The sequence below is a fragment of the Topomyia yanbarensis genome, chromosome 3 (assembly GCF_030247195.1).
Source record: "Topomyia yanbarensis strain Yona2022 chromosome 3, ASM3024719v1, whole genome shotgun sequence".
In the NCBI taxonomy this organism is placed as follows: Eukaryota; Metazoa; Arthropoda; class Insecta; order Diptera; family Culicidae; genus Topomyia; species Topomyia yanbarensis.
The window spans coordinates 22,357,446-22,383,299 of record NC_080672.1 but is presented as its reverse complement, the minus strand read 5'-3'; the positions used below and the strand labels follow the sequence as shown (position 1 = coordinate 22,383,299).

General features: G+C 42.6%; 4 protein-coding genes across 5 annotated transcripts; 3 read left to right on the top strand and 1 right to left on the bottom strand.

Annotated features, from left to right (window-relative positions):
• Window positions 1-5,006: 5,006 nt before the first annotated feature.
• Window positions 5,007-10,622, top strand: LOC131686829 (uncharacterized). The gene has a single exon (XM_058970824.1). It carries the CDS (start codon window positions 5,007-5,009, stop codon window positions 10,620-10,622), a length of 5,616 nt encoding a protein of 1,871 aa, XP_058826807.1.
• Window positions 10,623-11,194: 572 nt separating this feature from the next.
• Window positions 11,195-14,934, top strand: LOC131686828 (uncharacterized). Its single transcript, XM_058970823.1, has 4 exons — window positions 11,195-11,255; window positions 13,443-13,829; window positions 13,891-14,495; window positions 14,578-14,934. Exons 1-4 carry the CDS (start codon window positions 11,195-11,197, stop codon window positions 14,932-14,934), a joined length of 1,410 nt encoding a protein of 469 aa, XP_058826806.1.
• Window positions 14,935-21,067: 6,133 nt separating this feature from the next.
• On the top strand, window positions 21,068-22,278 carry LOC131688984 (DNA-directed RNA polymerase III subunit RPC7). Of its 2 annotated transcripts, XM_058973691.1 has the most exons (4): window positions 21,068-21,316; window positions 21,371-21,499; window positions 21,561-21,943; window positions 22,012-22,278. In XM_058973691.1, exons 1-3 carry the CDS (start codon window positions 21,164-21,166, stop codon window positions 21,939-21,941), a joined length of 663 nt encoding a protein of 220 aa, XP_058829674.1. In that variant the 5' UTR covers window positions 21,068-21,163; the 3' UTR covers window positions 21,942-21,943; window positions 22,012-22,278. The 2 variants fall into 2 exon arrangements, with proteins under 2 accessions (XP_058829674.1, XP_058829673.1); XM_058973690.1 differs by having other exon boundaries at window positions 21,561-22,278.
• LOC131688982 (exocyst complex component 1) lies at window positions 21,953-25,357 on the bottom strand. Its single transcript, XM_058973687.1, has 4 exons — window positions 24,450-25,357; window positions 23,263-24,392; window positions 22,696-23,206; window positions 21,953-22,626 (listed from the first exon to the last, which is right to left on the bottom strand). The coding sequence occupies exons 1-4, from the start codon at window positions 25,134-25,136 to the stop codon at window positions 22,279-22,281; spliced, it is 2,676 nt and encodes an 891-aa protein (XP_058829670.1). The 5' UTR covers window positions 25,137-25,357; the 3' UTR covers window positions 21,953-22,278.
• Window positions 25,358-25,854: the final 497 nt, after the last annotated feature.

Genomic DNA, 25,854 nt, shown 5'->3' with positions numbered 1-25,854 from the left:
GGAAATGGCGGAAAAGTGGGAAGTTGTGTGCCTAAATTTGCTGGTTTGAAGAAATAATTAATGGGTGCTAATTTCATTTACAATAATATTATAGTAATAATTTTGGAAGGGTACAGAGATTCTCAAACCGATAAGACGTTCTTTATAGTCAATGCAGTGTATAATGTGAAGCTTGCTAATTCGTTTTCAAGGCTATTTTGTACGGTCTCTGCCTCCTCGAGGATATGATCCTTTGTTTTTGCGCAGTAGCAGTGTTTCGTTTCTTGTGAGCTGCCTGGATACCGATACACAAGTTAAGTAGCGCTATTATATAACATTCTCCATTATTATTTTTCTTACCATCCAGAACTTTTTTTTAAATATTTTGCGGCTTTCTCGAGTTCTTACAGAGCGATATTCGACCGAGCCAGAAATATCGAAAATTCGCTCTGATAAGCTTCGGATGGTAGTAAATAGTAACGAAATCAGGCAAATGATATTGCTGACTACGGGCCTTTTACTAAGAACTACAGACCAGCCATCGGGTTGAAATTGAAGGGATTGTTACCGATTTGAGTCTGAATTGCGCAGATCTGCTGAAACACACGGCGGGCTGTTTTAAAGACCCCATGCTTCAGCCAATGACGACACTGGACTATAATCGTTTGCATTCAACATCAGTTGGAGCTGTCGGAAATAGGACATATGTCAACTCAGATACCTATCAGGCGACCTTCGCTGGGGCTGCTCTACCCAACTACCTCCACTTTGACAAGGTTCGTCTACATGTTCGCCTTTTTGTGCCGCGGGTCATGAATGACACTAATTGCAAACAATTAGGAAATGCAGCCACCCATTTTAGCAATAAGGCTCATTGTGGGAAATGCGGTTTTTACGAATATCTATAATAACTTGTCTACTGACGAAGGCGACTCTGCTGAATTTTAGGAGGGAACATCTTCTGCTGTGCCTAGAAGCAAGAGAACAAGCAGGAACATTTCCTCTCCTAAGCTTCGGCATACAGTAGCAGAAAGGGGTTTCCCCTCATAATCGGCGGTGATTCAAATGCCCGCCACATAATTCGGAGCAGCTCATATATCATTTTGAGAGGAACCGAATCGATGGAATACTTAAGCAGTACAAATCTGCACATACTTAATATAAGAAATCGCCTTACATTTGCACGAGCTGGCAGAGATAGGGTGTTAGATGTAACTCTCTGCTTATGTGTAATGATTTGGCAAGCTGGCTTGTACCAATCGAATTAAAACCGTCGTTGTCTGATCATAAGTACATCGTCTTTGATCATTTAAGCGTCTTGTCACTTATCGTAATCCCAAATCTACGAACTGGGACCTCTATGTAAAGGGCTTGGTGACTAGGTTTCGTGGGTGTCTTCCAACGATTGAATCTCCAAGTGACTTGGAACACCACGGTAGAATTCCGAACATGTTCTGCTAAAACTGTTATATAGAAGAGCTTGGAATTGCAGATGCAGGGACGGAATGGAGGCATTTAAGTTGGCTCGCAAAGCATACAGAAATGCCCTTGGATCGTCTGAGCGAAGTGGTTGAAAAAGCCTCCGCACAAATGCCTTAAGTCTTTCGAAATCGAAAGTCTTTCATATCATGTGCTGAATACTCGTTTGACGAAGTTGTAGTACTCGACTGTCTTTGTGACACACGCTTTCCAGGCTGTATGGAGCCATCACTGTAAACTACCCTTGAGTGCTTTTCAGGTAGTTGTGATTTTTGGGCATTTGCTCGTACAAGTATGACAAGTCTTTGGGAAAAGAAAGAATCATTCTAGTTCAACTTCAAAGTACACTTCACGCATATTTTGAAAAAAAAAAAAGTTTTCACTTGTAGTATTGCAACATGATGCATTCCATCAGCGTAGTAGAAAATAACTGAAAAATTAATTCCCAAAGGTGGCCGCATCACCTATGAAGAGGCATAGAGCTTTAGACCGATCAGTCTAACCTTCTTACTTCTCAATACAATGCAAAGTTTAATCGACCAGTAGGGGAGACTGAGGAGACTTGATCCCCGGGGAGACTTGATCCCATCATTGTAACTCAAATGCGGATCAGAATACATTAATCGAATATACTATAAAGTTGCGTAGTTTTATCTAAACATAAATTTCATTAACACAGAAAAAAGAAATTGGACTTTTGTGTAACCGAATTTTTACCGATTTAAAAAAAAGTCTCAGAAGAACTGAAGAAGATTTATTTTTCAAATTTTCAAACTTTTATAAAATTGATAAAATCACCCACTACATACTCTACTTTTGCATACAGAATTACAGGAGAATGTCAATTATATGAATACGTTATGATTGAGCTGATTCTTTTGTTCAACTATATTTTTACTAAAGTTTGCTGAAATAGATGCTATGGGTTCACTTGATCCCTTCAAATTCGTGGAGATTTGATCCCCTTCGCCATACCTCATACACACCACTGAAAATAACCAAATTCACACCAGAACAATTGAAGTCTTTGTTGTCATAAAAAAATGTCAAAAATGAACGCTTCATCGTAAAGAAACATAACTGTAATTGTTTACTACAGTATACGTAGCAACCATTCATCCCACATTTGACGTTCCTCAACTATAATAAAGACAGCTTTCAAATAATTGTACGGAGATTTGGGGAATTCGTAAAAAAATCAGGTGAGAGAAGCGTAATATGTAGTAACACAAATAACAATATCTAATCATAACAATTTAATCAATACTACAATCCATTTATAAAATTGAATGGGGTAATGTACCCGTTTTTGCCCTATTAAGAAGGGTACCACATTATTACTACAATAATTTTATTATTTCAGCTTCTTTGATTTGTTATGAAGGTCCATTTTTTATTTCGATTATGGAGATTTTAACGTTAAGGTCATTCGCCTCTTATTAAGAGCCAATATAATAACAAAATTGTCTTGAGAATGGTGAAAATCTTCTGTTTGAGCGCAGGAAAATCTCTAATCGAGTACCCCCATTATCGCAATACCATTTGAGTCAATGCGTTGAGCAAAGATGGCAGACGCTGCTCTAACTAAAAGCTTCAGATGGGTAGGATGATAGTAGAAACAGGGCAAAAATAGGCTTATTACCCTACATGCTCTTTTAAACACGTTTTCATAAAGGAATCAAGTGTCCCCAAATTAAGGATCGAGTCTCCAGTAATCTAAGAATTTTCCATTTTTTTGTTGTTTTCCAGAAATGCTCATAGCTCATGTCCAGTATGATATTTCCATGTAATTTTTTTATGATTATTAGTCATCCCTAGAAACAATATAAAACTACAAAAAATACATAGTTTTTTATCATTCCACGGAGTTGGACTGAAAAATAAAAAAGGGGATCAAGTCTCCTCAGTCTCCCCTACATGTTAGCTCGGGCGAGTACCCTCTGCATACAATGCAACATGCATATCAGCGGAAGAAGTCTACCACCACCTTGTTACACAATGCTGTCTATAACATTAAAAACGCTTTTTCGTAAAAGCAATCAAGCTGAGTTTTTCTTGATATTGAAGGTGCTTTTTTCTTTCGAATCCATTTTATAAGCAGCACGAGGTCATTGAGTATCTTCATACATTACGAACTGGATTCACGCAATACTTTCCAATCGACATCTGTGATCTTCGTTAAGACCAGTAGAAATAAGGGAACTGAGCGTCTGCGGATTTCCTCAAGGTGGTGTACTGTCACCACTTCTATGAAACTTTGTCGTAGATGGCTTGTTGATAAAACTTAATGAGCTTGGGTTTCCGACATATGGTTTCGCCAAAGATGATCATATAATGATCACCGGTATTTGCATTAACACACTTTTTCATCTGATGCAGCAAGCCTTATGTGCTGTTGAGCAATGGTATCTACATATATGACTATCAGTTAGCCTATGTTAAGCCTAAGAGGACCAAGCGCCATTTTCAGATGCATGCTCAAATAACGCCTGTTCAATACTCACCTTTAATCCACCACAACATGAACCTGAATTGAAATGAAATTTTATGCATTGTACATACCTGTAAATACTCACCTAGCCCTAAGAAAAAGTGAACTAATCATAGAATTTTAGAAACAAAATGCAATGTAAAATACTTACCGTACGATTCGCACAGTCAGCCCACTGTGCAAACCCTAAGCAGAAATGGATTCTGCAAACAATAACATAGCTGTCAATCAGCTGTACCATAAAACAGACGACGAATGTAAACAAACAACATAGAATAAAAAGAGATAGTAAAACGCAATCGTTGGTGTCGGTCGCAGAAAAACAGTTTTTCGAGTTTTCATTTTCGCGATATCCAAAGTTCCCTACAAACCCGTTCATTTTCGCGCGCGACAGCTGAAAGTGCAGTGGATGCAGAAAAAGTCCTGATTCAGCAGGTGAAAACGGCAAAAAACTTTCTAAAAGATCCAGAAAGTAAGAAGAGTGGTGAAGTGCGTGAACATAAATTTGGTCCTTCGAGCCGGATCTTGAAGAAAAAGTGCCCGCGAGTGAACAGAAAACTGCCCAGAATAGGCAAAAAGTGAACGAAAGGTGCCCAGAAGAGGCAAAAAGTGATTGTAAATTGCCCAGAATAGGCGAAAAAATCGCAAAGAACGGCCCCGCTGAAGACGGGTAGAGCCAGAAAAAGTGCGCGAAAGGTGATTTTCGGTAGCGTCCCCAAGCGGCAAACTAGCCATTTTACGCGGTAGTGCAAACAAAACCGCATAGTGTTCCCTCCAAGAATCCACCATCGCAGAATATTTACATCGTCACAACGAGTAGTGCGTGCGAGACACAGCCAGCTGACGATAGCGTAGGTAGTGTGCATTGTTTACCTACTGCCTGAACGGTGCGCGCCGTGCTGGAACGTAAATATTTCTGAAGAGAGATTTTCGAAAAAGTGTTAAAGTTTCGCGGTGAAATTTTTATTTGGCAAATTGACTGCTCGGGTGCATTTTGGATTCTTGGAGGTTGAAAAGTGCGTGAGTGAACGGGAATACGGCGCTACCGAAGAAGAAAATGGCCGACGAGAGGAAATTCAGTGAGTTGGAGCTGACGAAGCAGAATATTGTCGATTCAATGGCTTTGTTGGAATATTATGCGAAGGAGTTCGACAAGGACAGTAAGTTTGCGGGCCAAGTAGAAGCGTGGGCGGAAAAGTTGGAGAAATTTTACGACGAATTTCACCGGACGGTGGTGAAATTGGAGATGTTTTCCACCGATAAGGAGCCAATCGACCTGAAAAAGGAACGGCAGTTGTTCGACGGTCGCTATTATGCTCTTCGGTCCTTCTACTTGGCCAAACTGGCGAAGAAAATACGTTCTCCCCCTTCTGCCAACCCCGCACCATCGAGACCAATGAACATCAGGCTTCCGGAGCTTAACCTACCCAAGTTTAGCGGTAAGTTGGAAGACTGGTGTGTTTTTCGCGATTCGTTTGAATCCGCTGTAGGTTCCCGGAGCGACATCAGTGCGGTCGAGAAGATGCACTATCTGAAGGGCCTCGTTCAAGGGGAGGCAGCGCGCATTCTCGACCCTATCAAAATAAGCGAGCAGGGCTACAAGGACGCTTGGCGAACGTTGCGGCTGCGTTTTGAGGACAACCGGCAGTTAATCAAGTGTCACATTCGGACGCTTTTCGACACTCCAGCGATGCGCAAGGAATCAGCTGAAGATCTGCTTGCGCTGATCGATCGCTTCGAGCAGCAGATATCCGTTCTGAAGAGCTTGGGTGAACCAGCCGACCGATGGAGCTCTATCCTGGTTTACCAGCTATCTATACGCCTCGATCCTTGTACGCTCCGGGAATGGGAGAACCACTGTAGCAAACTCGATGCTGACAACATCGCTTCGGTTCTGGGAGGAACCGCCGGCACATCAGAGGACACAAGCACTGGTGCGTCAACTTCAATGCCATCATACGTGACGATGGTAAACTTCCTCCAGAACTACGCTCGAGTTTTGCAAGCAGTTTCTTCAGCCACTTCGAACACCGCTCCTCCTCGCAGCAAGCCAAATCCGACATCCAAGCTAGCAGCCTTTCCAGTCGCAGCTACACAGCAAACTGCAGTATCCAGTACACCCTCTTCCAGCGCCAGCAAGCCGAAGCCGTGCGACAAGTGCGGTGAGAGTCACTACCTGTACAGCTGTCCGGAATTTCGGAAACTCAACCTTCGCCAACGGATCGATCTGGTAAGACAGAAAAACCTTTGCATTAACTGTTTGAGATCGAGTTCCCATTATGCCCGGAACTGTTCTGGGTCAAGATGCCGTACATGTACCAAGAAGCACCACACGCTTCTTCATACTGAGCCCTCTGACGACAATCCCGCTTCTGGTCAAGCCACCGGATCAACTTGCTGTGTTGCCCTCCAGCCGACTCTCACCGCAGCATCTGCGCTGCATGCTCCAAACTCACTGTCACCCCAGTCTGTTTCGCAAGCTCCCATCCAGCAACCGTCTACCTCTACCTCAATCGCAAACTTATCCCACATTCATGCGCCTTCCATGAGTTCTCAGACTGCCCTCGTATCACATACTGGTGAAGTGATTCCTGGAACCGTTTTCCTTCCGACTGCGCTAGTGAATATCCGTAACGGTAGAGGTCGCATCGTCACTGCTCGTTGCTTGCTGGACTGTGCTTCCCAACGCAACTTTGTTTCTGGGGCTCTTTGCGAACGACTGCAGCTTCCTCGCATCCGATTGCCGCATGCTATCCCGATAAGCGGAATCGGAAACACTACAACGCTGGTTGAATACCAGGCCACGATAACCATCTCCTCTCGAGTCACTCCCTTCTCCGTACAATGCTCCATGCTCGTTCTGCCTTCCATTACCGTCAAGCTGCCCCAGTCGACGGTAGAAGCCCGCCACTGGCCGATTCCAAAGCACGTGGAGCTTGCAGATCCAACATTCGCTGTTACTGGCGACATCGACATGATTCTGGGTGCCGCCCATTTCTTCCAAATTCTTCGATACGGCAGGATATCACTCGGGGAAGAGTTACCGCTTCTGCAGAACACAGAGTTCGGTTGGGTCGTCTCCGGAGAGTGTTTATTGGAAAACCACGATCACAGCGATCCACGCAAGTGCCAGTTCAGTAATCCCTGCACAATCGATGAATTGGTCAACCGATTCTGGCAGCTCGAAGAAGTCCACGATGCAAAGGGATGGTCTCCGTCGGAACGATACTGTGAGGAACATTTCTTGAAGAACACCACCCGCAACTCCGAAGGCCGCTACGTCGTCAAGCTGCCCAAGCGTGACGAGCTGCTTTGGCAGTTAAAGGACAACAAATACAACGCCACCCGCCGCTTCTTCTCTCTAGAACGCTCACTCGGTGCGAGTCCCGATAAGAAGGCGATGTATCAGCAGTTCATCCACGAGTACGTGAGATTGGGACATATGCGGGAGATTGGCCCCGATGAAATCGACGCGCAACCGCAATACTACCTTCCACACCACGCTGTGATGAAACTCGACAGCACCACTACAAAGCTTCGTACCGTATTCGACGCATCATGCCGCTCGAAGTCCGGTATCTCGCTGAACGACGTCCTGCTTCCTGGTCCCACAATCCAGGACACTCTCGTGACGATTGTCCTCCGTTTTCGAATCCACCAGTTCGTGATATCTGCGGACATTGAAAAAATGTACCGGCAGATTTTGGTCCATCCCACCGACCAACCGCTGCAGCGAATTCTCTGGCGCGACGAACCCGAGGCTCCACTGAAGAGCTACCAGCTCCGCACCGTCACATACGGCACAAGCAGTGCTCCATTTTTGGCAACTAGGGTGCTGCAGAAGCTCGCCGATGATGAAGGGCAACATTTTCCGCTGGCGGAACCCGCTGTCCGCCACGACTTCTACGTCGACAATTTGCTGTCCGGTTCTGACGAGGCTGAATCTCTCGCCGTTACCTGCAACCAGCTCATTGCAATGCTCGCTTGCGCAGGACTTCCTCTCCGACAATGGTCTTCGAATTGTCAAGCTATTCTTGATACCATTCCGTTGGAGCTCCGAGAGACGAAAACACTACTCGATTTGGACCACGAGTCCTCCGTGACTGCGCTTGGCCTCCGCTGGGAACCGTCGACCGATTTTCTTTCGTTCAAGACACCGAATTGGAAGGAATGCACGGTTCTGAACAAACGAACGATCCTCTCTCAGATCAGCAGTCTTTTCGACCCCTTAGGTTTGATTGGACCGACCATTGCAAAGGCGAAAATCATGCTGCAGAGTCTTTGGAAGCTCCATCTCGACTGGGACACACCCGTGGCTAACGGATTCGCTCACGAATGGCAGGAATTTCACCATAAGTTTTCAGCACTTGCCCACCTTCGAGTTTCTCGCCATGTGTTACGTCCGGGTTACGACCGCTTGGAGATTCACGGGTTCAGCGACGCTTCAGAGTCTGCATATGGTGCATGCATCTATCTCCGGTCAATACCTGCCGAGGGCCCTTGTACAGTTCGCTTGGTGATTTCTAAGTCCAAGGTCGCTCCGATGGGGACTCAAACCATTCCACGCCTCGAGCTATGCGCAGCTCAACTCCTGTCCAGACTTCTGAAACAAGTTCAGGACAGCATCGACATCACCGCAACCACATATCTGTGGACCGATTCTTCCATCGTCTTGAACTGGATATCCGCAACTCCATCGACATGGAAAACGTTCGTAGCCAACCGAGTGGCTGAAATCCAAGAGCTGACGTCTCACGCCGTTTGGAATCACGTCCCATCCGAAGACAATCCCGCTGATCTCGTTTCTCGAGGAATGGACCTCGATGAACTCCTTGCCAGTGCACTGTGGTGGAACGGACCGCAGTGGCTGAAACTAATATTCGGTCCTTGGCCAGCGAAGTACGTCGTAGCGACCTCAAACTCAGACCAACCGGAGGTCCGACAGACTATTGCCCTTCCGGTCGTGAGCGTAGAACCGTCAGATATCGTCGATCGCTATTCCAGTCTTCGTCAGCTACTTCGGATCGGCACACTTCTTCGACGTTTCGCCGCTAATTGTCTCCACCGTAAGAATCACCAGCCTATTCTTGTCGGCCCGTTGACGGCTCTTGACATTGATCGCACTCTGCTCAATCTGGTCCGTCGCATACAACAGCAGTACTTTGCCAACGAGATACGCCAACTTGAAACCGTCGGAAAAGTAAACCGTAAATCCAAGCTACGGTATCTGCACCCGACACTCGTAGACGGCATTATTCGTGTCGGCGGCCGGCTTCACAATGCAGCGATACCTGTCGACGGAAGACACCCGATCGTCCTCCCCAAACATCGTCTCACCGACATGATCGCCACGAGAGAACACCATAAGACGCTCCATGCCGGTCCCAGCTTACTACTATCCTCGTTGCGCCAAAGATTTTGGCCCCTCGGCGGACGGAACTTGGTTCGCAACATTGTTCACGGCTGCATGGTATGCGCACGTGCCAAACCCAAGCCGTTGCAGCAGCTGATGGGGGATCTGCCATCTGTTCGGGTCAACCAGGCGTACCCGTTTCAGAATGTTGGCGTTGACTTGGCTGGGCCAATGTACGTGAGAACGTCACTCCGAAATAAGAGATCGCCATTCTTCAAAGCCTACATCACCGTATACGTATGTATGGCTACCAAAGCCGTGCACTTGGACCTTGTGTCGGATCTGACCACTAGCACATTCATTGCGAGCCTGCGAAGATTTGTTGGCCGTAGAGGAAAGCCTGCGCATATCTACTGCGATAACGCCACTAACTTTGTTGGAGCACAGCGAGAACTGGAAGAACTGCGGAAGCTTTTCCGAACTCAAGTTCACCAAGATGCCGTAGCAAACGAATGCGCAGACAACGGAATACAGTTCCACTTCATCCCACCTCGCTCTCCCACATTCGGTGGAATCTGGGAAGCCTGCGTGAAATCCGTGAAGACCCTGCTTCGCAAAATCCTCGGAAATGCCCACCTAACCGAATCCGAGCTGCAAACCGCATTGATTCAGGTCGAGTCAATGCTAAACTCTCGCCCAATCACGCCGTTGCCGGACAATCCATCCGATGAGCTTGCTCTGACTCCAGGACATTTCCTGATTGGTCGTCCGTTGAATGCGGTACCTGATCCAGATTGCCGTGAAGTTCCTGAATCCAGGTTGTCTCGATGGGAACGAGTACAACAGCTAACTCAGCACTTCTGGAGTCGTTGGCACAAGGAGTATCTCGCCACCCTGCAAAGTCGCTACCGCTGGACAGAAGCCATGGACAATCTAGCCGTTGGTTCCATCGTCGCTCTCAAAGATGAGAGAGCACCGCCGTTGAAATGGCCCCTGGGACGCGTGCTCAGCGTTCATCCCGGCCCTGACGGGCTTGTTCGTGTCGCCACCGTGAAGTCGACCTTCGGCATCGTTCAACGCGCCATCCCGAAGCTCTGCTTACTTCCAGTTGAAGTAGCGCCACCCATCGTAGCACAGAGTCCCGCACCAACTAGCAGCCCTACGTCAGCAACGCCAAATGAAGGCCCTTGCTCAGGGAACCGAGCCGCCGGACGAGATCCCGGCCCTTGCTCAGGGAACAGAGCCGCCGGACGAGATCCCGGCCCTTGCTCAGGGTACAGAGCCGCCGGACGAGCTCCCGGCCCCTACTCGGGGAAATGAGTCGCCAGACGAGATCCTGGCCCAAGCTCGGGGGTATCGAGCGGTTCGTGGTTCACCTGTAAAGAACCAAGCCTCGCCGTGTGGGTTCCTAGAACCCCCGGCTGGGACTTGACTCGAGTTAAGTACCCCATCCTAATTTGTTAAACCAACAGTTCGCGTACAGATGTTCCTCCTTTACAGCACACCACTCCTGGACAGTATCCTGCAGTCGGACCCGACGCACCTCGAAAAATCATCCTGGAAGCTGTAAGGAGGCCTGTACCGGCAAGACGAATCCAAATCTCCATATCCCGTTGAACGTCAGTCATCGCAAGAAGCTCGAACTTCCGCCGCTAATGCCCGTTGAATTCCTTAAAATTTCATTGGCGGCCGGAATGTTCAATACTCACCTTTAATCCACCACAACATGAACCTGAATTGAAATGAAATTTTATGCATTGTACATACCTGTAAATACTCACCTAGCCCTAAGAAAAAGTGAACTAATCATAGAATTTTAGAAACAAAATGCAATGTAAAATACTTACCGTACGATTCGCACAGTCAGCCCACTGTGCAAACCCTAAGCAGAAATGGATTCTGCAAACAATAACATAGCTGTCAATCAGCTGTACCATAAAACAGACGACGAATGTAAACAAACAACATAGAATAAAAAGAGATAGTAAAACGCAATCGTTGGTGTCGGTCGCAGAAAAACAGTTTTTCGAGTTTTCATTTTCGCGATATCCAAAGTTCCCTACAAACCCGTTCATTTTCGCGCGCGACAGCTGAAAGTGCAGTGGATGCAGAAAAAGTCCTGATTCAGCAGGTGAAAACGGCAAAAAACTTTCTAAAAGATCCAGAAAGTAAGAAGAGTGGTGAAGTGCGTGAACAACGCCATCACATCAAATGTAGCACTAGAAACGCTAATATTTATTTATTTTTGGGAACTCAAATAGCAAACGAACGCCAATAAGTGTTCCTTAACTTTCAATGTTGTTGATAAGTTATTGAAAAATGAATTTTACTATGAAAAATACCCTAAAAAATTATAGCGCTTAGTTTGGCTTGGCTTAACGCAGATCAGTTAATCCAAATAAAATATCAATAGTGTTTTTCACGCAACGAAAAGAGCTATAATTTAAGCCGTATTTGAGTGACAATATCTCTTCGGGGTGTTGTCGTTCTGTTATCTCAATATACCCTCATGAGTGATGATATATCCGCTCAATGAGAAGAGTCTTTTATTCCCTTGGGAGTGAAGAATACTTTTGTATTGTCTATATTCTCTAGGTAGTTATTTTTCTTATCCCCAACCTTACCACTTCCCAAATCTTTCCCATCAGGAAATGAAAAGACAAATCACGGCCAGGCACAAATCTCCGATCAACATGGGGAACGTGCTATTTGAGCCAGTCGCTACTGATTCCCGATTCGATTGTGTTTAGAAAGCAACGCTATTTCCATAACTGTTTTTGTTTGCAATCCTTTTCATTCAAGATCTATCCATTGAAAAAATAGAACTGTTAAAACATTTTATCAATCGGTTCATCGGTTGCAGAAATATCGTGCGCACCACTAACATTACTGTCACTAGTCACTAGGTAGGTCCCAACAAAGGAGCAAATCTTGCCTTCCTTGCTAGCAGTTAAGGACAGCTATATAATTAACCAAAGATATAATCGAGGGGATCTGATTGCAATAGATTTGACCGGTCGGAAAGGATTACTCGCCTCAAAACTTTAACATGAACTGAGTTCGTTTCCGATGTTTTTTTTTTTGTGTTTTGGGTGACCTTTTTGCTAAAATTACTTAATATTTTTTGAACGAAAACAGCATCGGCCTAAAGCGCCATAATTACACAAAAAGTTGCTCAAAATTTCAGAGGCACAAAGAGTTAGAATCCAGAATTAAATATTGCTATTTTTAGTTTTTTTTAATAAATTAAAAATAAATAAAATCTTGTGACTTCAATTTTACCTTAACACGTCCGACTTTCTTATTAAGTACCAAGATCTATTTGTTATAACAGATACTGCAATTTAAAGTGTCAAACTAGCTAAAAGATATTGAAATTCTAGTTGTACTGTAGGCGGCCCTGGCAGGAAGGCAACATTGCACTAGTGCTGATTAAGCTAATTAGGTATGATTTTGTTGTTTGAAGTGCTTCTGCGTTGACACGTAGCTTATCGAGTTCGTGGCAGGCGAGCTATTGTATATAGGTTCAAAGTGTACTAGGAATGTCATAGACATTTCCACATGCATATACGCCACAAATATTGAGCAGTGCATTTTTTCCTTTTCCAAGAATATTTATTAAAATACTTTTAAACAACTTTTAGACTCTGAATTCAGAAAGTTTAGCTCTAATGATGGGTGTTAAAAATATTTTATCTTTCCTTTTATGACCCTATTATTGGTGGAATGAGTTGTTTCTTAGTTATTCTCATCTGGTTAGTTCTCGCCGTCTTAGCATGATACCAAACGATCAATAAGGAAGCACCATATATTCATTCGCAGCGTAGCTTCCTTCTGCGCTTAAAAAATATTTTCATTGTTTCACTGTTTTGGCGTGACTAGAAAAAAAACTGTTTGTTAAACAAACTCTATTCTGTATACAAAAACATTCATTGTATTAAATAAAATCAACTATGTACCCGGTGATTCCATGCAGCGTCATAGTTACTCTACCCGCGTTCTAGTCAACATACGACTGCGTAAAAGTGTTATTCCCACATCAATTTCTAGCGGAACCAACCCAAACAATACTATCTATGGAAAACCACATGTCGCTTTTCATTATTCTGTGCTCAGTGATTCTTTGTTTCCTTGTCAAAGTTTTTGGAAGCAATATTACACTAAATGATCACTATCACTATATCGTCCTAGGGAGTGATCACGTTGCTCAGAGTGCAGGATTTTACCTAGCCAAATCTGATCTCTCCAAAACAGTTCTAGTGCTACAGACAAATCAATGCGATCAGATTTTTGAACTGAAAGATGAACCAGATCCCCTGGGTCTAACAATATCAAACAAGTTTGCTGAGTGTGCTCACCAGCTGAAGTATAAGTTCATTGACCCCTTCTCGAATGGGCAGCGAATCGGAGTAGCCTATAAGAATCGAACCGCTAAGCTGGACAACGTACGACAAACGTTGTTCGCCGTGGATCCAAATTTGAAGTTACTGACCGGAGCACGAATTGTTCGTCTGTTGTACAACCACGGTAAGTCAACGTTAATAGTCGCACCGTTCGTCACCAACACTAATCATGATCACTTAATTAGCCTCTGCCACCGTGTTGGGTGTAGAAATTGAATTGTATGGCTCCAGGCAGTACATTTATGCAGAGGAAGATATGATCATCGCGGGGCGATGCTTGAATGATTACCAACACTTAGCGGTCTCCTCGATCGTGTCGAATGCGACGCTAACGAGTGTTTTGAAAGCAATGTCTTTAGATACTAGTTTAGGCAGTCCAATGATGGCGCCGATCTTGTACACAATCTCCAAAGAGAAATTACGAAGGAATCCAATTCTATTGGCAACAGAATTATTTCTTAAATCACCAGAAAGTAGTGGAGATGATGCAATGAAACCAGACGTCAAACTTCGTGTGCTTATGGGGAATTCGGTCGGTGGCCAGTACGCATGGGTTGGGTTCGTACCTTCCATACTGTCGGATGATCCGAACTACTCACCAAGCCATGAAGAAACTGTTAAAGTTCTTGCGTTTGCCCTGAAGACCGCAACCGAAATTATCAGTTGTGATGCATTTAAGTTTCTAAATTTGACTTTATTTGATCAAGCCATGGACGAGTGTGCAAAATATATCGAAAGCGAGCAATATTGGATTTGCTACGTACACAACAAACTCAAGCGTTTTGAGAAGGTCAGTGTTGAATCCATTAATCTATTTGGCTGTATGCTTAGAAACTCAAGTGAATGGTCATATTTACGTTTCTATATTTTAGACATCTGCATTCAAGAAACACGCCACCACTCTGCTGGATGACGATTTGCGCCTTAACGGTGTGAAAGGCCTTCGCGTGATACCGTTTGGATTATCAACACCTTTGTTGAATCGGCAATGGAGCAAACTGTTTTCAACAACTGAGTTGCGTTTTAATTCGAGCACGAATGGTATTGAGCCAAAAACGAAAACAGCAGAAACAGAGGTACAACCTGTAACTTTGAAAACATCCACGCCGGTACACGCTTTGGTTGGGATGTTAACAGAACTGTCGAAAAGGTTCTTCGACCGGCAGCTTATGCAAAAACAACTAACTGATATTTCTAAACTTAGTAACTTAAGATTCGATTTCGGTTAAGCAGGATCATAATAAACATTTGGCAATCAAATCAATGCGTTTATTATGTTGAAATATTCGTACGTTGAAGTAATTTGCTCAAAAGTCGATTTCGAAGTAAATTCGGTCCATAGATGTGCGTTTCCAGCATATCAGGATACAAATCTTCCCCAGACTTTTTCAAGTTGATTGATTACATTTCGGTTGCGCTCCGAATCTTCTCGTTTCGCCCAGATCATCACATCACAAAATAATGAAATTTAAACGACATGTAAATCAATACGAATGTAAATATACAAAGCTTGAACAGAAAATTAATTTGAATTCGTTGCACTCAATGGGAGCATCAAAAAGCATATGATTTTACACTTTCGATCGTGTCACTTACATGTCATTTATTTTACAGCAATATTGGATTAAAAATACATTAAAGTGCATTTGCATCCCGTTTAATGAAGCTGTAATTTTAAATCAATGTGTAAAATTATAATGAAATTCGTTGAAGAAAGCACGACAAGTTGTGTGTATTTGTGGTGGAATTTCATTTTACATTTATTTTTATGCTCCAAATATGTGCATGATAATAAATTTAAAATCACAAAATATTTTTTCTGTGATCTCTATTAAAAATTCACTTATTATAGCGCAGTTTAAATTATTATTTATTATTTATTATTGAGAGGTATAGACATATACTAATAAAAATATCGATCAGCCAATTTTCCCAGCACACATTAGTTCAATGTTGTCTTTCTACTCACTAATTTTGACATGCAGCAATGGGTATGTCAGACAAAATTTCAGAAATACACACATAGGGTTGCCACCCCTCCGGGTTTCACCCTGAGACTCCGGTTTTTGTACGTGATATCCGGACCTCCGGGTGTTATATCGATTTCTCCGGGTGTGTGAGCCGATAGATAATTTTTACTTTTATAGTACTGAATTTCTAACGAGTTCTTCCGGTTTTCTCGCTGGCTGCTCCTGCGGCGTCTACTTTCCAAATAGGAGAGCTGTGCTCCTTTGTTGGAAGTTCCCTAGCGACTGTGGTGACGAAGAACTGAATTTTTTGCACTGTGCTAACCATTCCAGAAGACACCGCAGTGTGCTTCCCACACTGCTCTGGAGGAGAGCCATGCTCGTTTGGTTTATGCTCCACAGCGAGAGTGGCTGGTGCTTTTGGATTCTTTACGGTTAGCCGTGGCAGTTAAATTTTACATCTAAAAACGCAAACAATTAACGGCTTAAACGCGAACAATTTACAGCTTAATGTGACTGGTACACACATGTGGTGCGCATTATGCTTTGCCAAAACGAAGCACTCAACGGTCAATGTGAGTCAATTTGATCATTTTCCAACCTGTGCTAAATTGATAGCCTGAAGAGTTGGATTCAAAGAAATAAACTTGTTTCTGTTCAACTCAGTAGATATTAAAAATCGTTAAGAATAATCTAAAATGTCGTGCGATCGCTTTGATTCAAATTTTTGTCTAGTTTCGGCGTTTACTCATGTTTCTCTTGAAGCCTATTTCATACCAGTAAAAATCTCCGGGTGGAGGCCTCACCAGGGAAGGTGATCCCACCATTCCCTACTCTTACTAGGAACTCTAAATTGAATTATATTTAGGGTCCCAGGTCGTTAAATGCCAAATTGTCGTCTTCCCACGGCTCCAAAGAAGGCGTGGGGTACATTTGTACCCCAGTGCAACGTTTTAGGGTTAACAAAGGCAGTGTTGATTAGGACAAAATGGCTGCCTAGCAGGGGCCTGGAGGGAAACGACACTACGTGATTTGTAGTTGAAATGAACTAATAATTTATAGCTTTGAACGGATTGATAAAGATTGGTTAGTTTGGAATGGATTCACATTTCCAACATGGCTTGGAATGGTCGAGGATGGTTTGAAATGTGTCATGAAAAAAAGATGAGCTCGAAATTCACGTTTTGACGGTTTTAGTACATAATTGCAGGAACATATCAAAACAATAGCATAAATTTTGTTGTTATTAGGGTGACCATGCCAAGCGAGTAAAAATCCAGGGCAGTTCAAAGGGGACTCCCTAATAAACATCTTATCATTCAAGAGCCTAACGACCTGTTCAGGGTGTCATCCAAACAATATGTGGAATCGTTGGACTCTTCTCAGAATTTCGGCAGCGAAAAAGTTCTAGCTCCTGGCAGGCAGAGCTTCGGCAGTATAACAGTTCAGAGGTCTGGTATGCATAGCTCAGCCAAAAAGTCTTTTATGAGAATTCGATCACCGAGCTATTTTTTCGGATTTACACACACACAGTTCTGGTTTCATAGCCATCAGCGAAGGCTACATGCGGATGAGACGAAATATTTTGAAGTCATCTGTACAGGACCGACGAAGAGTTATCAGCACTAAACAGAACGTCATTGAAGTAAAGCAGAAACAAAAACGGTCCCAAGCAGCTTCCCTACGCTATTCCCGATTTTAAAATAAGTATCTCCAATGACAATCATTATATCCGGATCTGAAAGCTAGGATCAAAACAGCTGCAAAAACTACTGTTGATTACAATTTTTTTGATTGTTATATGAAAAACAGTGGATAGGTTGGTGTAAATAATATTAGTTTGAGTGGGACCTTCCATACTCGCTGTTATGTAGGATGCTAAACTCGGCAGTTTAGTCTCTGTTCAGCGTATAGGCATGAAGCCAAATTAATCGTGGATTAGGTACTATTTGCAATAATCCTGAAGTGGTTCCATAATCACCAGGTAGAGAGAGCACTCAATGAAGTTATTCCTCGATAGTTATTGATGTTTCGTCACTAACCTCTCCTTGGATTGGGAAAATGTTCGCGGATTTCCAGTAAGATGAAAACATGCAACTGGAAAGAGAACTCAAGCAGAAGCAAAGTCGCCAAAACTTCGATTTGTCTTCTCAGAGGCACCAAAAGGAATTGTTCGGGTCCCGGATTGAAAGACGATTGAAGCCGGGAAAAGGCTCTGGTAATCATTGTTTCATTTCAATTTATAGCGTTTGATCCACAACTGGAGTCGAACATACTACAGGTCATTCAAAAGCTATGAACATACGAACGCCTCGTTGTTTTTGTTTTTAATTTCCATGTAAGAGAAAAAAAATTGAGAGTTTAAAAAAGACATTGAATGGTACAATTGCGGGAATCGAGTGTATAAAACTTTGTTTGTCGAATTCGTTGGAGTTATTAATTAGTGATTGCGATCGGTCGTAACTGCGATCTGAAATATTTTAGGCTTACAAGACAAAAACCAGGCCAATTCAAGTATTTTCCTCAACTTTCCAGGTCACCAGGACAGTCAGTGAAAAATCTGGACATGTCCTGGGAAACCAGGACGTATGTTCACTAGAGTGGCTCGCGATTGTATGGGAAAACTTCGAAATGATTTAAACTAGCGGGCACAGCACTTTTTGAGTTCCTTTTGTGGTCCTAAATGCCTGTGCAAAATTTGGTAGCGATTAGTTGGTTGAAAAACAAGATTTATAAAACTATATAAAACTATAGTTCGAACCTTGGTTAACAACTTTGTCGAAGACCGTAACTAGCCACGAGTTTTCAAGAAATAGTTATAACGATTTAACACTTATGGTAAAATACAAATGCAGAAATCGATTACTTTATCCAACACTGCCGGTGCACCAACGACATCGACATTAAAAACTTAGATAAATGAGAATATATTCATCGCAGAGACTTGGTACCTTTGAATGAAATGTATAAAATGAATTGCTGAATAACATAGACGTAATCAGAAAATGAAAAGAAGAGAGGGGGCGGCTCGTGTACTCCCCAGTCCCTTTTTAGATTGTTTTGCATAAGACAAAGAATCATTACGTCCTTGTAAATGTCAACGACTGAACATTCTTAACATTTTAATAGACCCAAATATGAATCATACTACAATCTTTGTTGTGGGAAATAACTTTTACAATATTTAGAATTTACACCTACAAATTTATGTGTTGTTTTTGCCTGAGGCAAAAACTAACTCAGGTCTGGAAATCGCGTTGGGTTCTAACCTGAAGTATATTTCTGGTTCGCCAACATCACCTCTGTTTTGCGTGAATCTAACTCAATTTCATCAAAAAACGCTTGTTTGAAATAACTATCCTGGTTGCGTTCCTAGATTCTCAAACGAAAACGTCAATAGAAGCAATTCCGAGACTTCAAGGAATCTAAGGATATGCATTTTTTTAAATTCTGACTCTGAACGGCTAAGAAATAGGGTTTTAAAATATGTAAAACTTATAAACCGTTGTACCATTTTTAATGAGATAACAGTAGAGCCCTTAAAGAGCGTAAAATTAATTTTTAATTCGGCGGTATAAACCTGCGTTGAAGATGTGCTCCTTATGTTATACTAAACTATCTAAATAGGGAGTACACAAGCCACACCCCCTCTTGTTTTCATTTTCTGACTACGTCTATGTTATTCAGCAATTGGGTCATTAAATGAGAGAAAAAATCTTTTTTATTACATACATCGATAAAGCTGATTTTCGTGATAGCAACAATGTTTTTTTTCAATTTTCAAGTTTTTAATACATGTTTTCCCGGTTTTCCCGCAGGGTCATTTTTATTTGACATAAACACCATCCAATGCATATAGTTTTTTTTCATTTTGGATGTTGTATTGATAGGCCAGATGTAAACAACCGCAGTTTTCCTATGTATGGTTGCCAAGTTTACATAAGATTTATTTTAAAAAACAAAAAAATCGTTACGTATCACAACGAATTTTTTTTTTTAAATAATGTTATATTATGTATATTGGGGCTAAAATTTATCGAATGGAACGGAAAGGTATCAATTGGTATACCCAGTCAAAAAGGGCAAGTTGCTGGCTAACGGGAGGCTGTTTTCCAACTCGGATGCGCTATTTGCTCTTCAATTTGCCAGCAAATTGCTGACTATTAGGGGGCTATTTCAAATGCAACATTTGAGCGGTTTGCCACAGTTATTTTTTTTGCCGCCCTACCCGCCATTAAAGCGCCCCCAAATCGCGCAGGAAACGTGCCATTTAATCGCCCTTAATTGCCTAATATGAAAATAATACTTATTTACCGATTCATTATCCTCTCACATAAACTTATCAGTATACTAGGTAATCACCACCAAACTATAGGAAGAATCAATGGTGAAATTGGTATTGCACACCAAAACTTACCACAATCTGACTTTCATTAAGACTTTAGGTCAGAGATCTTGTTCCACTATACTTACACACGATTCCACAATTTCCCATATTCGTTGGCTAAATGAAGTGCACTAGACAAACAAAATACAACACGCCAATTATTTAAAAAAATCAATTTTAAGCTTAAGCCAAACATGAACCGCCATGTTTGAAAAACGCAAAAAAAACAACTAAGTCCATTTCAGCTGCCAGAAAATTTGTCTAAGTATTGAAATTGCCTTTAGATCGCATACGCCAATTGCATTTGTTCCTAGGGGCAATTAGCTCAGGCGAGTTGAGTCAAACGTCAAACTGTTTAAATCGCCTGACCATTTTCATCCGCATTTTTTTGACTGGGTTCACTACCACTAACAGTTTTTACGCGTGATATGACCTTGTTTAGAGGGACTTTGGCGCAATCCCATTTTTTTCATGACACATTTCAAACTATTATCAAGTAATGTTGGAAATTCGAATCCATTCCGAACTAACTAATGCCGATCTTTATCAATCCAATCAGAATTTTAAATTATAAGTTCATGTCATCAACAAATCACGGAGTATCGTTCCCCTCGATCTTAAAATTAAAAAAAAAATCGATTTTTCTCCAAACATTTTTTTCTCGAAGACAGTAAAATGTAATGTGATTTTACTGTAGCAGTTTTTTGTTCAACAGTAAAATTTATTGTTACATGAAATTGTATTGGAAATCTACTACGAGAACTCTGCGTCGAACAATATTTATTGTTTTATGATTATTTGTAGGGTAAATGCTATTGTAAAATTCTATCCGGTCATTTATGCGGGAAGCAGAATATAATTTTTACAAAAAGTTAAAATAAGCAGAATATTCGGCACTATATTTTTTCTCGGTGTAATTCTTTAGTGACCATTTTTGTTTAAGCGTGTATATCTCTTCATTTGACGTTTATGTTTTTATGTTTATTGTGGTATTCTATGTTCGTTATTGTTATGCTGCATCCACCGAAACGTGCGTGCTTTCTTCGAATGTTATTACTAAAATTTTAAAAATCCTAAATTAGACACCACTTGATTCGCCTCACAATGGCCGGCCGCGGTCGTGGCAAGTCCACGGGGACACTCACCCAGGAGCAGCTGCAATCGATGGGGGTTACGAGAAACGAAATGCAAACAGTTTCATCGGCAGCACCACCACCGCTCTATCCGATATTGCAATCGAAGCCGGTTCCCCTCGAGGTAGGTCCCTTTGCAGTGCCTAATCAACCTAGCTCATCGTTTCTAACTTAACAGTCAAACCCGGATCGAGATTACAAGATTCTGTGGAAAGAGGATTTCATATCGTATCTTCGGGAGTCACCTTACTATACAACCGTTAAAAGCTCCAAAGGTCCGGTGCAGCGTTACTCGGATAAAGTAATTGTGAGTAATTTTTTGTTACCTATTTTAAAATGTCAATTGCTGACGATTTAACTCTCGACAGAACGTTATTGAGAATGATCCAAAGCGAAAGCAGGACGGTGGTTTTATTTGGAGTATGATGCCAGCGGAGCTGAGACCATCGTTTAAGCGTAGCAAGACCAATTCCAACAGCGCGGATCAAAAAGGAGCCAAGCGGGCCAAGGCGGTCGATATCGATGCTAAATTAAGTGAACTGGAGAAGAAAGAATCCTTTTTGGATGAGTCTGAAGTGAAGAAGGAGAAACGCAACGAGTCCGACGAGGAAAAGGACGATGAGGAGTTGGATGAGGAAATGGCCGACGAGGAAATGGATGACGAGAACGATTATGGGAATAATTATTTCGACAATGGAGAGGCTTACAACGAGGAAGATGACAATTTGGATGATGGTCCAGTTTATTGAAGGTACGGTCGTGCTTATATTTTCCTTTATTCAACAGTTCATAACTTCTATACAATTTTATTGATATTAGCATTAAGCAAAACGATTAAGATTTGCGTTTCTCTCAACCGCGGGGGGATACTTGTGTTCTTTGTTCGATTACTTACAACGTTCGGCTAGCACTCAATTCTTCAGTGTGTAAATATAACGATACGATTAAAATGTGCAACAAAAAGTAAGGATTACTTAAGAATTAGCTCTTAACTGTTTAAGTCGATATCAATTTGGAATATTCTGTTGTGATAACGTTCATCTTAGCTATGAAGATCGATGAGTAAAAACAGTAGCAAATAAGCAACTAGTGCGATCTCGCAATTTCAGAGAAAAAGTCCAAAATATCTTTTATCGTAAAATCTAGGGTGATCATAGCTCCTGCATAGCACCGTTGAATCCACAGTTCCAACGAATTGTACTGAGCGATGAATTCCTCCTGCATTGCACGCCAAACTACTTGTAGTAGATTCTCTTCCTCGCAAAGATGCTTCTCGACCTTCTTGTACAGATGCTCCAAACCTTTCTTCACTTCCCTCGCAGGGTACTGGGCTATTACTTTACGAAGCTCTTGTTTTGAGTACGCCATCTGGTAGCTAATTTCGGTTTCTTTAACCCCTTGTTGAACCTTCTGCTGTACGCCTTCGAAGAATTGCTGTAATCACAAAAGAAAAAAAAAATTAAGTCTCGTTTCCAATGCAACGGGCTTTGAATAAAAACTTACATTTAGTTTTTCCAGTGGTCGTCCAAAGTACTTGGTCACGTAAGCCTTCAACGCATCGTTGTACCGCACCTTAGCGTCTTTCTTAAGCTGTTCCAGCACAGCCACCTTCAGTTGCGAGAGCAACGAATGCATCCGGTGATAGTTTTCCATCTTGACCACTTGTTGCGGCGTTTTAGGATGATCCATTGCATGCAGCGGAATATGTTCAAAGATTGCCTCAACCAGATTTAGATACCAGCGATCCAGATCGTTCCGTCGTTCGGTCTTTTTGAAAACGGTCTCTGCCGTCACTGCAAACTCCTCGAAATTTTCCACGTACGGTAGCAGGCCGCATTTGGAGCGTTTGGGAACTTTGGCCTCCTGAATCGATTGCAGCTGAAGGTTCATAAATTTATCGAAATTTCGTTTCACATGGATCAACGCAGACGCGAACGTCATACTGAGGAAGGACTTTGCGTCCTGGGCGGACATCACATGCTGTGTTAGACGAACTAGCACGTACAGGGAGTAGCTGCAAATTGAACGAGAATTAGTATTTTCTTTACTACATATAGACGATCTACTTACTAGCTGTCGAGCTTCTCGAAGCTTAGAATAAAGCTGTTTAATTCCTGCTCTAAGTTGCTAAAAAGCTCGCCCATCATTCTTCGAACGTCTTCGTTGATTTGTCTATCCAGGCGCTTCTGCGGAATGGCCAGAGCAGTGTCCCGTTCATCTCGCTCTTTGTCCTGCATGGCAGCCGACGCGTCAAGCGTTGTTTGCGTATTTTTCCCCGTGGGACTTATAACGTCCAGCTGGAAGAACGCGATACAAAAGTGCTGTTCACTGAGCGCCACTGGTTCTAGTTCCGCCAGCACCTTTTCCAGAATCGAATCGAATTTTTGCCTTTCAACCGGTTCCGCACCTGCACCCCAGAGCTCTCGATTGATTCCCAGGATTCCGTATGGTTGAGATGGAGGTTTATTACTTTGCTGTCCCAGTTTTAATTTATTACTCATCGAACTGCTGTTTAGATCTTCTCGCGATCCAAATCGCTTCACCGATATTGACTGCTTGGCAGCTTCGAAAAAGATACGAATGTCTCTATCGTAAACCTTGCTTAGCGAACTGGTGTAGACCTTAATTAAAGCGTCGTACGCTTTCCGATCCATCGCCTTCATCCAATGCATCAGTTCAGTATAGGCGGAGAGTTCTTTGTGCACCGAGTTATGTTTTGGAAGGGTTAACTCATTCGAATGTGGGCTCTGCGAATCACCCAGATTCCCCAAGTGAATAAACAAATTGTTCAAATGACGACTAACGGTTTGCGAAAATTTGGCTTTCCATTTCTCGAATCGTTTTCGTTGATCCTGTACCGCCGTCAGTCGCAAAAGCGCTGGATCAATGTCACTGTTCATAGCAGTTTGTAGTGCTTTACCGGCGGCTATAGCAACCGGGAGGCCTTTCGGTGTCAAATCTGTGTCCGTTAAAGCCAACTGGTGGACATGGGGGAGATCTAACTGGAAGACAACCTTCTCCAACTCCTGTAACAGTTTTACGTTGTTTGTATTGGCAATTTCGATCATTTGATTCTTTTCGCCCATTTTCTCCATTGTGTCACGAATATGACACAGAATTTCATCGTAGTCATCCAGGCGTTTTTCCACCTTCTCAGCTTCCGAAATAGCAGCTTCAATCTGATCCATCAGTGCGTCAACCTTGAAATAAACAGAAATTAAATGTCAAATTTTCATCTGAGAAAATGCTATTCGCACCTGTTTTTCCGATGCCAGCACACTTTGAATGTTGGCTCCATCTAACTCCTGTAGCTTTTTCCCCAGCTGTTCCATAAACTGCTCGGCATTGCTAATCGCATAATCGCATTCTCCAATCAGCTTACTCAAATTTGTTTCCTCCTTTTCTGTCAACGCATGAAAATCTTCACTTTCTACCTCATCCATTTCATCATCCTCCTCATCACCACCCTCCGGTCGAGGTCCGATCGTGGCGAATTTCTCGAGCACCTTTTCCGGCGATCGCTCCGTAAGCCAACCTTTCGGAATATTCTTAAACGTAGGACGAGCTTCCGCCGTGACATGTTTTTGAAGTTGCTTCCATAAAACCGTAATAAAGTTCTGCCGTTCGTGTAGGTTGGCCGCAAACCAGCGGTAAACTTTCTCCAAGCTGAGGTCAAATTCGTGCGTTTCCGGTGATTCATTTCTACCATCCACACCCTTCACGTCCTCTAGCATCCACGAACGTTTCTTCTTCCACACTCCCTTGTCATACTGCTTAACCTGGCAGATCGAAACCACAATCCGGGGTTTCGTGGTGGACACTACGCACAGATAGGAGGCTTTTTTCTTTTTCAACAGTTTGCTTACATTGCAAACCGATAGGATCCGCTCGTCCAACGCATCGAATACCTCCCTCTGAATGTGGTACTTAATACCGGCTGCCATTTCGTGTTTGTGGTACGTCCCGCCGCTAGCTTTGGCTGGTCTTATTACCGGTATCGAGTACGAGTTGTAGTAACTTCTAAAAACACTAATAAATCACCAAAATTCGATTTTTGCATTGATTTTATCCAAAGAAAAGTACGCTGAACAATTTTTTAATGTTTTTGTTGACATTTTACAGTTTGACATAAATCGGATGAACAACGGGTTGAAAAAAAAAAAACTGTTACTGTGATGGGAGCAGGGTGGCCAGATATAATTACTTAATATCGGTAGGGTCACTAAAAGTTTATCGGTAGTTATCGGTAGGCCAGGTTGTTGTCCCAAAAACGTAATGTTGACATAGAATTGTAAAATACTCAAAACACAGATCTCAGACCAAATCCAACCCAAAAAATGAATGTTGAGTAGGATGTATCCAAAATCAATAAAAATCGGTAGTTTTCGGTAGGGATAACAAAATATCGGTAGTTTTGCCTTGGTCGTCTATGAATCGGTAGGGAAGACCAAAATCGGTAGGACTACCGATAAATCGGTAGGTCTGGCCACCCTGGATGGGAGTTCATTTGAGAAATTTCAACGAAATATTTCATAACCCAATTATTGTGAAATTCATGTACGTGTCGGCCACGATTTGCTCGATGGCAGTACGTATGCTGCTTTTTTGACAAAACCCGAGTAAAGGCTAGTTTACAGTTCGGAAAACGTGTCACGGGATTTG